We start from the raw sequence: 13470 nt of genomic DNA on the forward strand, positions 1-13470 counted from the left end.
GTTTATTCACATTAAAATCTAGTTCACACAAACAACTGCGTGAGACTGTAGATTTTTTTTTTCTAGAGAAGAGACCGTAGAAAGTTATCTTCCCAACCTATTAAACTTGTGTGTTTCCGTTAACCCAAAATGAAAGAAAACTTAAATAAAACTCTCTTTCCATGATTCAATGCATATTTATTTTATATTTTAAGGGTTGAAATGGGACAGAATGACATGTGCAGAAAAAGTATCCGATGCGTATAACGGTACATGGAGATACTACAGTTTTCTTATCAAAAAGAAAAAAAAAAGGAATTTTTGTTTTGTTTCTCGACAAACGAAATTCAAAAAGACTACCACTATATATATATTTTTTATATAATTTCATGAAATTCCTTATATAATTTTTTTTCTATTATCTCATAAAATATTAAATAAAAAATAAATATGTTTTAAAATGATTAAATTCCAAAAATTGACGTTGCGACACGCAATTACTCACCTATATTTTCGTTAGGGCTAGTGATCAAGTGCAGTTAATGCAAACGTGCAGAGTTGAGAAACCACCTACCAATAATTGATGCATAGAAATTGGCCAAGTAGAAGAAAACAACTAAAGACATTTCATGTTATGATATGTTGGGTTCTTGTACATTGTTCGGATGGGGAGTTAAGGCATACAACTAGGGGGCATTGAAAATCAGTAATAATCCTTTTAATACACGACATTTTATTTTGGGGTAACAGATGTATAAATACTATTTATGGTTTGAAATCAATTTCACTAATTTGTAGTAATAGTTGTCGATCGTGATTGTAGTAGTTAAGGCGGCATCAAGCATAGTAAATAAAATCAGGGCAGCAGATTTTCAAATTAAATTCAATGTATTTTGATTTGTGTTTTTACTCTTTTTTTAGTTTTATATATTCTTTTGGAAAGAACCGTATATATTTTTGAAATAGTCATATATTGATAGTAAATTTTTATTTAATATATAATATTTTACATAATATGATATTATATTTATAATAATTATTGTAAAATATACATTTATTTAAGCTTTATTCTTATTTCATTTTATGATTTAATTATAAATAATGTTAAAATTGATATATTATTTTAAAAAACACATTTAACCTAATATCGTTCCATATGTTTTTGAGATTTGATCAAGTTAAATTCAGTTTTGGAGCTGATAGACAAAAAAAAAAAAAAAACATCATCCTAACACATTCTTACTTCCTCATAAATAAAAGATTCATAATAAACTCCAAAAGCAAATAAAATTCATTTTTAAAAGACCCACAACAACAATTAACACAAATAATAATAACTTATATTTCTTAAATAATTTTGACGGAACAATTTCTTATTAATAACATAATAGAGAAAAAAAATCATTCTTGTAAAAAGAAAAGTTGTCCAAACAATACGATGAAATTTCAACGAGGGGTTTCATTGGTCCCCTCATAATTCAAAATCCAATTATTAATTTTCTTTTTGAGATGAATCAGCAGTCAAATATATTCAACGACCCCAATTTTATTTAAAAAATAATTTGAAATATATATACATAATCCTATTTGCATGCTCAGCTAATGGACACACCGCTTTATTGGCAGTATGTCCTCTGTTCCCAGAATTGTGTCTGAGTCTGTCTACAACAACGGATCTTACAAACAGCCCCATACTCTCACCCACAACAACAAATTTTCTCTTTCTCTCTCTTCCTTCTTTCTTTCTTCTCTTCCTGCCTGCTATTTCAAGCCTTTGTACTGTTTCTTTCTCTCTCTTCCACTCATGGGTTCGAGTTGGGACTATCGTTTTCTCGCTCTCGTGAAGTGCATGTGAAGCTTGCTGTGCTAAGAGATCCGAGCCTTAATAATCAAAACGGGTCCCCTTCCTTTTTCTGATTCAGGCGTTTGAGGTGTTTGCCTTCTACTTTTTTTCTTCATTTCTCTCTCTCTTTTTGGAAGAAATGTTACATCATGTTCTTTATGCCTCTGCTTCATTAACTTCCTTGGGGATAAGGTTGTTGGCACTTTGAGTGAGTGAGTGCACTTGAGTTGAGCTTTGAGATAATGGGGTCTTTGCTTCTTCTCTTCTTTTTGCATGCTTAGCCTCAAAATTGTGCCTTGTGGTGTTTCAAGCTATTGGGGTAGCAGCACTATTGTGTGGTCAGCAAAGTTCCTTCCTTTGGGACCTTTGGTTGGCTCAATGGGTTTGATTGAATGTTGGGTTGTGTTTATGGAGTGTGTGGTGGGGGTTTTGGTGGTTGAAGATTCTTCCTGAAGGGTGTTTTGGTACCGGGTCGAATCTTAGTGGGTCTTAGTGTTGTTTTTTTTGTTCATGGGATAATTGACCATGAGAGTCGCTGTTTTCCCTTTTTGGTGAGTTTGAATTCTAGCCTTATTTTGGCATTTCCGGGGTGATTAATGGGTGTTGAGGATTGAGCATTTTCTTTTTTACATTTTGTTTTTGATGCCACAATAGTGAAAGCTTGGCACAGCTATAGACAAAAATGAATTTTTTTTTTATTTGTTTCATTAATTTAGAAGAGATTCTGCTGTTAGAAGGGTTGGTGTTCTGATCATGACTAGGGCTGTCCGTAGTAGGGTACTTAAAGATGCCAATGGTGATATTAGTGATCATCTACGCAACCACATCCATTTGACAAATTGTATTCACCTGAAGAACCATATGCACAAGAACAGCCCCATACTGGCTGATAGGTCAATCATGAGGGACCTAGTTGTGCTGCAGAGATCGCGGTCTCTTAGAGACCCTTCTGCAAGTCCTCCATCATGGCACTCGCCTTCTGTAGTTGACTTGCTTTTCAAAAGAGTTGAAAATGATGCTGTGTCTCAAGGGGGAAGAAGGTCTATAGGTGTCGAGCGAAGGAAGGAAGGGAGAAGATTGTCTGGAACTTCACCACCCTTGGTGAGTATAGGTTCATCAAGAGTTGCTCCAGGTGAGATTGTTAGGGGTAATGATGGGATAACGGCACCTAGTGAACGAAGTAGCAGGAGTGGAATGGGAGATGGAAGGAGAGTTGGGAGAGAAGAATCTGGTAGGAAGAATGATAGGCCTGACTTTTTGGATGTTAATCCAGAGGAGCCTCTCAATCAAGCTGGCAAAAGCTTGGCTGAAGATGTTATTTCAAGGCACTCAGAGTCTAAAGCTAGAAAGAGCAAACAAAGGGGGAAGAATGTTCAAGATGCTCAAGTTAAGACACTTTCTGAGCAGCTGAATGATGTTCCATTGGATAGTGATGACTTAGCATCATCGAACATTCATTTTCGTGGAAGGTTTCCTAGGCAGGAGAAAATTATTAAGGAGGTAGAAGCCCGAATGCGCAGTCATGGCAGTGGAATGAATAGGGGGAAAAGGCGTAAGTTTCGAAGTGCGCGAAGAACTCGGGTTGCTACAACATCAAGAGATATTGTAGCTGAGAATGAACTGTCTGTGGCTTCCAACTCATTAGCTCAGGCATCAGTTCACCATAAATATCATTTGGAGGAGGCTGATGAGTTTGCAGATGAAAATGTTACTAGGGCTCCAAAAAATGGGTGTGGCATTCCTTGGAATTGGTCCAGAATTCATCATAGAGGTAAAACATTCCTTGACATGGCTGGAAGAAGTTTGTCTTGTGGTTTATCCGATTCAAGGTTGAAGAAAGGGACATTTGCTGCCAATGGAAGAAATATTTCTGAGATGCCTGTGGCATCTGAGCGCTCAAGCTCATGTACCAGGTCTGATGCAGAGGCACTACCTTTACTAGTTGAGGCGTCAGGATCTCATGCAAGCACTGAAAATGCTTGTTGGGATCATTACTATTCTGGGGAACTAGGTCTTTTTGGTGATAATTTATTCAAGCATGATGTTGATTCTGACCTCGCTTCTGAAGCTAGATCTGGTGATCAGCGGAAGTTGAGAGGGAATCGTCACAGTAGACACCAAAGTTTAACACAAAAGTATATGCCTCGAACCTTCAGAGATATGGTTGGGCAGAATTTAGTGGCACAAGCTCTTTCGAACGCAGTTATGAAAAAGAAAGTTGGGTTGTTGTATGTGTTTTATGGCCCCCATGGCACTGGAAAAACTTCCTCTGCTCGCATATTTGCCAGAGCTCTGAACTGTAATTCTTCAGAACACCCAAAACCTTGTGGTTTTTGCAATTATTGCGTAGCACATGATATGGGCAAGAGTAGAAATATAAGGGAAGTAGGTCCAGTTAGTAATTTTGACTTTGAGAGCATCATGGAACTACTCGACAATATGATCGTTTCCCAGCTTCCGTCACATTACAGAGTGTTTATTTTTGATGACTGTGATACTCTGTCAACAGATTGTTGGAATGCTATATCAAAGGTCATTGATCGAGCACCTAGACGTGTGGTTTTTATCCTTGTCAGTTCTAGTCTTGATGTCTTGCCTCATATAATAATATCCAGGTGTCAAAAATTCTTTTTCCCAAAGCTGAAGGATGCAGATATTATATATACATTGGAGTGGATTGCAACCAAAGAAGGTCTAGAAATTGATAAGGATGCCCTGAAACTCATTGCATCAAGGTCAGACGGATCTTTGAGAGATGCTGAGATGACCCTTGAACAACTTAGTTTGCTTGGGCAGAGAATATCCGTTCCTCTTGTCCAGGAATTGGTAAGCTGTTTATTTATTAGTATGTTTTCTGTCATCACTGCTTCTTACACTAGATTCTATTTCTAATGTAAACTGGTGTTAATATTGTTAATTCACTATGCATGAAGTGCTCTGAAGTTAAATCCTTTCTTCAGGTAGGGCTAATCTCTGATGAGAAATTGGTGGATCTGCTTGATTTGGCATTATCTGCAGACACAGTTAACACCGTGAAGAATTTGAGAGTGATCATGGAAACTGGTGTCGAGCCATTGGCTTTAATGTCACAACTTGCTACAGTAATTACTGATATACTTGCTGGGACCTATGATTTCAGAAAAGATAGGCGAAGAAGGAAGTTCTTCCGGAGACCACTGTGTGAGTAAAATAGTGCCATTTTTGTGGATAGCATATCCTCATCTTTCTTTAAACACACGCACATGCCGTTTTTATTCCAGAATTGGCTGTCTATAAATATTTTATATAGCTAAACATTTGAGGTTTTACGTTTTACATTTCTGTAATTGTGGAGACCGGAGTCTTACTCTGGTTTCACAAATTGATGATACTAATTTCTGTTTCAGTGTCCAAAGAAGACATGGAGAAGCTGCGTCAAGCTCTGAAAACTTTATCAGAGGCTGAGAAGCAGTTGAGGATGTCCAATGACAAGCTAACATGGTTGACAGCTGCCTTACTTCAGCTTGCTCCAGACCAGCAATATGTGTTGCCAACTTCATCTGATAATAGTTTCAACCACAGTCCCTTTGCTCTAAAAGATGCAGATGCGAGAGAAGCAGCTAGACTGACTGGTAATCCCGTTGACATTCCTAACAAAGGAAGACGATTATCAATGGATGCTAGAATTGAAAATGTCCATGCTGGAAGCTCAGCAGATGGTATGACAAGGGGTCTTGGTTCTGAGAAAAAACGACATAGTGTGTCTGGTTTTACTCCTCAACATGCTAATTCACAAGCCACTGAAAAGATTAGGATGAGCGAGAGGCAGATTTTGGGTATAAACCGTACAAAAATTGAAGAGATATGGTTAGAGGTGCTTGAGAGGATACAAATTACTGGTCTGAAAGAGTTTTTGTTTAAAGAAGGCAAGCTGATCTCTGTTAGTTTTGGGGCAGGTGAGTGTCAAATCTGCACAATGCTTATTCGACAATGCAATTAATAACATTTTGTATTGATATGATTAAAATCTTCCCCTTAGAAATGTTATTCTCTGTTAATATAATATTCATAAATTTTTTATGCATTTTAGATCTAGAAGAACTAGGGGATAAATTAGTCTTGTATTTGATTGCACTAGCTGTATTATCATGCAAAAGACATGGAGATTCTGATATGGTAGCATTGTTAATGTTATTATTAGAGTTTATCATAAAGTTAAAATGGTTGACAATCCCGTGACACTCAGCTTTTAGTAGTGTCATTATCAGTGTTAATATAACATGCACAAGTTTTCCAAGAATTTCAGGTCCAGAAGAATTAGGGTATAAACTGGTCTTTGTATGTGATTACACTTAATATATATTATCAACCAGATGGTCCTGTATTATTATTATTATTATTATAGCGGTTTGGAAAATTGGTCCTGGCATCATTGTTTATGTTTTAGAATTCATCAAAGTTCTCGTGTATGTCTGATGATGTATCTCATTAATCATTATTTTTCCATTTTACTGGTTGACATTGTGTCCTGCTTAATGTTGTTATGATAGTGTTGCTCCTGTGTTTTTATTATGTTCGCTCTACTCGTCCACACTCTCCATTTATCCAATGATATTTGATGCTTTATTGTGCAGCTCCAACTGTGCAGCTAATGTTCAGTTCTCAATTGACCAAATCTACTGCCGAGAAGTTCAGAGGTCACATCTTACAAGCATTTGAATCTGTCCTTGGATCTTCTATAACAATAGAAATTAGATGTGAGTTAAATAAAGATACAGCCTCGGCTGTTCAACAACCTCTTACATTGCCCTCTACTAATGATAGTTCGTCTCAGATTAGAGACTTTAATGGTGTTGGCACTCTAGCTCATCCATCAGTAACTGATTCTGTTGAAAAGAGAAGGGGTGAAATTGTAGAAGAAGCAGCTTCTCAAGTGGAGCAAAAGAATAGCAAGCAGCAGGTTGATGCTCATGGAACATCTTATAAAAGTTTAGAAGGTACAAGTATAGGACAATCATCAGCTTCCCAAAAAAAGCCAATTGTTAAGTCGCATTTAGACCAAAGAAAGCTTATGGAGCAAGGTCAAAGTCGGAGTCTTGTAAGAAGCAAAGTATCTCTTGCTCATGTGATCCAGCAGGCAGAAGGTCAGAGAAGTGGGTGGTCAAAACGTAAAGCGGTTTCTATTGCTGAGAAGCTTGAACAAGAGAATCTGTATGTTGCTACTCCATCCTTTTCTCTTTTGACATATACTCTATGTATCAAGAGGTGTGAGATTTGCAGTGTATGGATAGTAGGGGGATGGAATCTGAAATAAAAATATTACTCCAAATTTCAATTAACCTATGCATTACTGCATTAGTAGTGTTATGCTGGACAACTGGATAACTTTATTTCACATTTGGTAACTGAGTTGAAATTTTTTTTAAAAAAATATTAGGGTTTTTTTGACGGAATAAAATCATGCAGAGGTGCACGGTATTGCATGTATGCAGAATTTAATAATTATTGAATAGTAGTTTCCTATAATTATGTTCTAGGTTAAGATTACCCTTCCTTTTCAATTATGAGTCAGTATGGGATAGAGATTAAACTTTGGAGTTTGGATGTTATCTTGTTTCAGTGATACAGTAATGTCTATGTTATAACTTATAATAGCTGCCTATTAATTCGGAAATCATTTACTCCTCTTAGGAGACTGGAGCCAAGATCTAGGAGCTTGCTATGCTGGAAAGCATCAAGAGTAACCCGGCGAAAGGTAATTCATTTTATTGTGATCACTTCTCAATATTTAAAATTTTGAACCATAGTTCTTCGTTTTTTTATTCTTATTGTGATTTTCTTGAGTCATAAAACATGAAGTGCATGCAGCATATTAATGTTATGCTGCATTGAGACAGTATTATGATACAACTTGAAATATCTTGTGGAAGTTGGAACTGTTCTTTTGCCTTGAACATTACATCTAGAAGGGGCGTCCTCGTTAATCTAATCCCTTTCTTTTTCATCTGGAGATATCTGGGGTCTCTTTCAGTCTTTCTAACTTTACGTTTCCTGCTTTCAGAACGTTAGCTAAATTGGTTTTTAGACAATCTTCCCATTGACTCTGTAAACTATTCATAAAGGCATGCATTGTGTTGTGTAGCTAGATATAGCAATGTGCTTTAAGATTGCAAGCTACTGTAACTTTTCCATTATAGGGATGATATGCATGCATCCATTTCTGGAACCTGTTGTGATTCTGCTCAGCCTTTGCCCCCCTTCAATAATGAGTATCTAATTGCCAGTGGTTGTTTTTCCCTTTAGTTGTATATCAATTAATAACCAGTGTCTTGCTCAGTTATTAATTATAAGTACCTCATTGTGTTCATTTCATAATTATTATATTTTTCAATATTCATCCTATAATATAATTTTACCACCTGCTAGAATATATTTAGATTTTTTAGATAAAAGTTTTTGGCTACTAAGTTAATGAAATAAGTAAATAGAACGAAGTTGTTGTATATGTTTCTTTATCTTTCCCATGAATAAAAGATTTGATTGGGTGTATTTGGGCGTGTAAGTGCATGTTTATTTTTACATACTATGATTTGATTAGCTTGATAGAACTGTGGGTTATGCATCTAACTCAATCCTATAAAACTGTTTTGTAAGGTGAGGTCTTTCACTTATATACACTATTTTGACCACATCATTAGTCAATGTGCGATGTCTAACATTAAATATGATATTACTTGCATGGTTTACTGATGAAAATCTTAAAAGTTCGTAACGTTAAATATGATGTTTCTTTCTTTGGCAATTTAATTTTAATGTGTTATTATATATGAGGACATTATTGACGTGGTATTTGATTGCATTGGCAGCTGTCACGCTTGAAAATTCGAAGCCGAAAACCACGTGCACTGCTGAATCTTGTCTCATGTGGAAAATGTCTGTCTACAAAATCTCCAAGGTAGTTTTGGGAATGTCGTGAGTTCATTCAATAGCCAGTTGTAATGCCTCTATTTAGGCTTTTTCCTGACGTGTTATAGGGTCCAATTTTACAGGGTCAAGCCTTTTTTTTTCTTCTTTCCATTTAATTAAATAAAATCATGTAGCTATATTATATCAGATGAAGAAAATGTAGGAAAGTAATTAAACTAGTAAATTCCATTTTAGTGATAAGATATTGTATATTTTTCCTTCGTAGCATAAATTTGATGGAAATTTTATTTGAGATTCAGTTTACAATCTTTAGTCACTATTGGTTTGTGACCAGTTTCTCTCATTGGACCTCTAATGCTAATTCACTTGTCGCGGTACTCCTAATGCAGTAAATATGATTGAGTTCCCGTAAACTGAGGAGTGCACTTAAGGGAATTTATTGTTGCAATTTTGTTGATTATCAGGTTGCTTGTTATAAAAATGAAAACAATCTTCTTTCACCGCTTCGTATGGTTGTATCTTTCTTGCTCTTCCTTGTTCCGACATTGATAAACTAGCAAATGCTTTTCAAGGTTATTAAAGGAACAAAAGCAAAGGGTGTTTAATAAAACAATTGGTGTTTTAGTCTGTATATAATAATGTAAGAACTATTTATTTTTATATAATTAAATTTATCATATATTAGTATTTTTTAATATATTAATGATATAATTAATTTTATAATAATAAATATTCTTAAATATACAAGTTATAGTTTAGATAGATAATGAATAATTTAAATTTTGATATAAGATATTTTTAATTGTTAATAAATTCTTTTAAAAAATTATTGAAATATACGTAAATAAAAAAGAATATATTGTGAAAGAAGCTAGATTTTGTTAGGTCCAAGTTTGACCTAAGTTAAAAACTCTTAAAAGTATATGGTTTGAGCTTAATTTATTTATTAGCATAAGCTTGACTTATATGAAAGGCGAATTTGACTTATAAGTCTATTTAAAAAGATTTTTTATGACAATTTTACATTAAAATATGTATGTTAGATTTTATATGAATCAAATTTATTTTGTTTATACGATATAAATATATTTTTAAGGTTTAATATAACATTATGATGATATATATACAAGATTGTGCTCAAGACAAGAGTTCTGGCTGTTTTATTTTTATAAGATAGAAAGTTTGCAACAACATTTCTTTATTTTAAGACAACTTCACATCAGATTATGTCGTGTGATTCGTTTTTTGTTTTTTTTTTTGTGAATCTATCATATAACTTTTATACTTTTCACATTTGCATCTTTCCTCAATTGAACAACTTGTGCATGCATCAGTATGAAAATAAAATTTGTCTGAAGACAGATCTTGGTATATATAATATATGCCTCCTGAAATGGTGAATGGTAAATATTATCTTTCGAGTGATCCTGACCGCGTATGAATAGCGATATAGAGTGTTGCTATTTAGCACGAATATCCTGTGCACAAATCGCATGAAAGTAACATTCAACGGTTGGGCTTTTTTAAAATCAATAATATTAATTGAATAATTAAGAAGATAAAAAACGGGATTTCACATGATACACAAGTTCTGTGTCTTGATGAAAAATCTTTTCATAACTCTTTCATTTGTTTCATGTGTACATATTATATTATTGTTGATGAATTAACGTAATGGAAGAAAGCCCACAAACATTTTCCCTTCCAGCTCAAGACATTAAAGATAAGAGGTATTTTAGAGCCAAGCAAATACAACAGGTGTTCATCATAAATTCCTGATAACCCTTACCCTGAAGCAAATGGCAACAAAAATTCCTGACCTAACTAAATTTGATCAGGTAATAAATGAAATAAAATAAAGTTTATTTAAAAATTATTTCCATAAAAAATCGAAAGATAAGCCCATTGAAAATTTAATTTTTCTTTTTCTTTTCAAAATTTTCTTATCATAATTACAATTCACAAGTTTTGAAATATATATGTGAAACACAAATTTTTTTTTATGATAAATGTTAACTCATTGATAAGGGTATTAATTTGTCTTAAGTATTAAAGTATTTAGAAGTTTCGAGTATGTCTTTGGGCTTCTTTGCGCTAAGCATGAGCTAGCTAACCTGTTTAGCGCGAGTGTGTCCTAAGTCTGGATTGCGCCTTAAGAGAACTATCCAATTCTTCCAATTTTTCTTCAAAGTTTTTTCTTTTAATTTTTGCATCAATTTTTCTTCAAAGTACTTGAAATCTTCTTCTTTTATTAATAAAAAATTACAAAGATATTAATTTCTTTATTATTTCATTAAAAGATAACAATAAAGTAAAGAAATTATAATCATTCTTCAAAAGTTATCGTACAAATAAATATTTTATTTTTGAGCTATTTTTCCTAGTATAACATTATTAATCATAACAAAAAATTACATCCCTTTAATTATTATTTTTTTACTGAATTGATTTGACATCTATCTTTTCTGAATAAAACGGGGGGTTCCCTTAACGTGCATGTTTTACAACTCAACCGACTTCTCATTGATTAATCCCTGCATTTCAAAGCAAGAGTTAGTGGCTACATACATTACACAGCAGGGAAATCCCCCTTCTTTTATCTGCCTCGATGTACCAGCAACATCTCCACAACAGATTAGATATACCCCCAAACAATTGGTCATTTTCACATCACCAACCTATCATTCACTTAACATCTATAAAAGCATTCTGCTCCACTACACTTCCCACAGATTGCCAAAACAATTAACCTATTATTCTTTGCATCTTTCCAAAAGCAGCAAAGAAAAACTAGGATTTCCAATCATCAATTAGATGATGAAGCTAATCATCTTCTCTTTCCTACTACTTCTCTTTGTTCCCATATTTTCTACCACAACTTCAGCCCAGTCACCTGCTGCAGCCCCTAAACCCCAAGCAAAACCTGCCCCTGCCACACCAGCTCCTGCTCCAGCAAAACCATTGGTCCCCTCATTACCCCAATCACCCTTGTCTGATTCTTCTTCTAATCAAGACATCATCAGAATTCTAAGGAAGGCCAAATCATTCAACACGCTAATTCGCTTGCTCAAAACCACCCAAATTATCAACCAAGTCAATGCACAACTTGTGACCACAAAATCTGGAGGAGGTTTAACCATTCTAGCACCTGATGATGGTGCCTTCTCACAACTCAAAGCAGGTTACTTCAACTCTCTCGGCGATCGCCAACAGAAAGCATTGATACAGTTCCACGTTCTTCCAGTTTATGTCTCAAGCTCTAACTTTGACTCTCTTAGCAATCCAGTGATGACACTGGCCAGTGATAGCCCCAATGGGTATCAAATAAATGTGACAGCTTATGGGAACAGTGTGAATATTTCAACTGGGGTGGTAAATGCCACTCTCACAGGCATTGTGTACACTGATAAGACACTTGCCATATATCACGTGGACAAGGTGCTTATTCCTTTAGATTTCTCAAAGCCTAGGCCTCCAGCTCCTGCTCCCACGTTGGCAAAGGCACCTAAAGCTGATAAGGATAACTCATCAGCAGATGATGATGATCAGGGAGAGTTAAACAAGGCCACTTCTGCTGCAAATTCCATCAATTTAATTAGCATTCGTGGAACAATGTTGGTGTCCCTTGGTGTTGCTTTAGTCGCAGCAGTAACATTCTCCATATGAGGAAGAGTCATTTGCAGGCTGTCACTTAATTTTCAGAACAACTACAAGAACTGTTATTTTTTGTGAAGTTATCTTTATGCTCTTTTTTCTTCGTTTTCTCTGTATTGTCGTATCCAGAAAGATTATTGTATTGCCCAATTTTCTTCAAATAAAAAAAAATGTCTGCTATGTTTTGAGAAAACTGAATGAAATACTTTATTTTCTTATAATATGTTTTGAAATTGCAAACATCTAATCAAATATGCTTGGAAATGTTTGTTCATGCACAATGCTATCAGGATTCAGGAAACGTGTTGAAGTGGTGGTTGTGCAGAATAAAATGTGTCAAGCATATAATAAAATGGCTTAAGCATGTTGAATGCTCACATTCTGTTGGATAATAATATATTGGCATTGTTGTGCTCAAATGGCATTTGAGGGTTCTGTTTTTTGACTTATGCGGCAGAAGACGCGATAGAAGACTATCAGTCCATGTTGAAAATGTTTTGAGTTACAAGGTGTTTAAATTGCTATTCTAGTCGTAAAGCATACTTCCAGTTTTTATATATAAAAAAAAAAATCTTCTGGATTTTAAGATTTAAAAATTTCTTATTAGTGTTTCTTTAAGTATAGATTTTAAAAATCTCTATGGGGTTCAGGGTTTAAAAATTATTTATCATTGTTTCTTAAGCATAGGTCTTATAAAAAACGTTAAAAGTAACAAAAAAAAAATTAGAGATCAGACTTCTGAAGTTATTTTTAATCATTCTTGTAATTTTAAAATTTAAAAAGTAATAATCAAGGATTAATTTGAAAAAACCAAAAAATAATTAATGAGAAAATGGTATATAATTTAATTGGTTAAAAAATTAAGAGTATCAAAATTCTCTAAATTATTGGGTCCATCATATAAACTCTCTTTATTTAATTGAGGTTTTATTTTCAATTTTTTTTATTATTCATGTAGAATTTCAAAGAATGATAATTTTTTAAATAAATTGATCAAAATAAATTTTACCAACTCAATTCTTTCTTATTCGGATAATTAGCTTTGCTAATTTTTTTAATCACTTAGGAAAATGATTTATTGTTTAGGA

The 13470-nt window shown here is 34.2% G+C and overlaps 2 protein-coding genes across 3 annotated transcripts; both read left to right on the forward strand.

The window, feature by feature from the left end:
* The first annotated feature begins 1584 nt into the window (after positions 1–1584).
* LOC114387678 (protein STICHEL-like 3) lies at positions 1585–9043 on the forward strand. Of its 2 annotated transcripts, XM_028347886.1 has the most exons (6): positions 1586–4648; positions 4783–5002; positions 5209–5757; positions 6436–7012; positions 7493–7556; positions 8668–9043. In XM_028347886.1, exons 1-6 carry the CDS (start codon positions 2576–2578, stop codon positions 8758–8760), a joined length of 3576 nt encoding a protein of 1191 aa, XP_028203687.1. In that variant the 5' UTR covers positions 1586–2575; the 3' UTR covers positions 8761–9043. The 2 variants fall into 2 exon arrangements, with proteins under 2 accessions (XP_028203688.1, XP_028203687.1); XM_028347887.1 differs by lacking the exons at positions 7493–7556; positions 8668–9043 and having other exon boundaries at positions 1585–4648; positions 6436–6558; positions 6636–6776.
* Positions 9044–11441: 2398 nt separating this feature from the next.
* Positions 11442–12575, forward strand: LOC114387571 (fasciclin-like arabinogalactan protein 12). Its single transcript, XM_028347769.1, has one exon. The coding sequence runs from the start codon at positions 11543–11545 to the stop codon at positions 12392–12394; it is 852 nt and encodes a 283-aa protein (XP_028203570.1). The 5' UTR covers positions 11442–11542; the 3' UTR covers positions 12395–12575.
* Positions 12576–13470: the final 895 nt, after the last annotated feature.

Source organism: Glycine soja, chromosome 15 (genome assembly GCF_004193775.1).
Source record: "Glycine soja cultivar W05 chromosome 15, ASM419377v2, whole genome shotgun sequence".
NCBI lineage: Eukaryota > Viridiplantae > Streptophyta > Magnoliopsida > Fabales > Fabaceae > Glycine > Glycine soja.

What these genes read in the sequence shown, in the direction of transcription:
- LOC114387678 (XM_028347886.1), top strand. Translation starts at nt 2,576, where the DNA reads ATGACTAGGGCTGTCCGTAGTAGGGTACTTAAAGATGCCAATGGTGAT. An exon ending in CTCTGTTAGTTTTGGGGCAG is followed by an intron (nt 5,758 to 6,435) that starts GTGAGTGTCAAA and finishes TTTATTGTGCAG; the next exon opens with CTCCAACTGTGCAGCTAATG. An exon ending in CAAGAGTAACCCGGCGAAAG is followed by an intron (nt 7,557 to 8,667) that starts GTAATTCATTTT and finishes TTGCATTGGCAG; the next exon opens with CTGTCACGCTTGAAAATTCG.
- LOC114387571 (XM_028347769.1), top strand. Translation starts at nt 11,543, where the DNA reads ATGATGAAGCTAATCATCTTCTCTTTCCTACTACTTCTCTTTGTTCCC.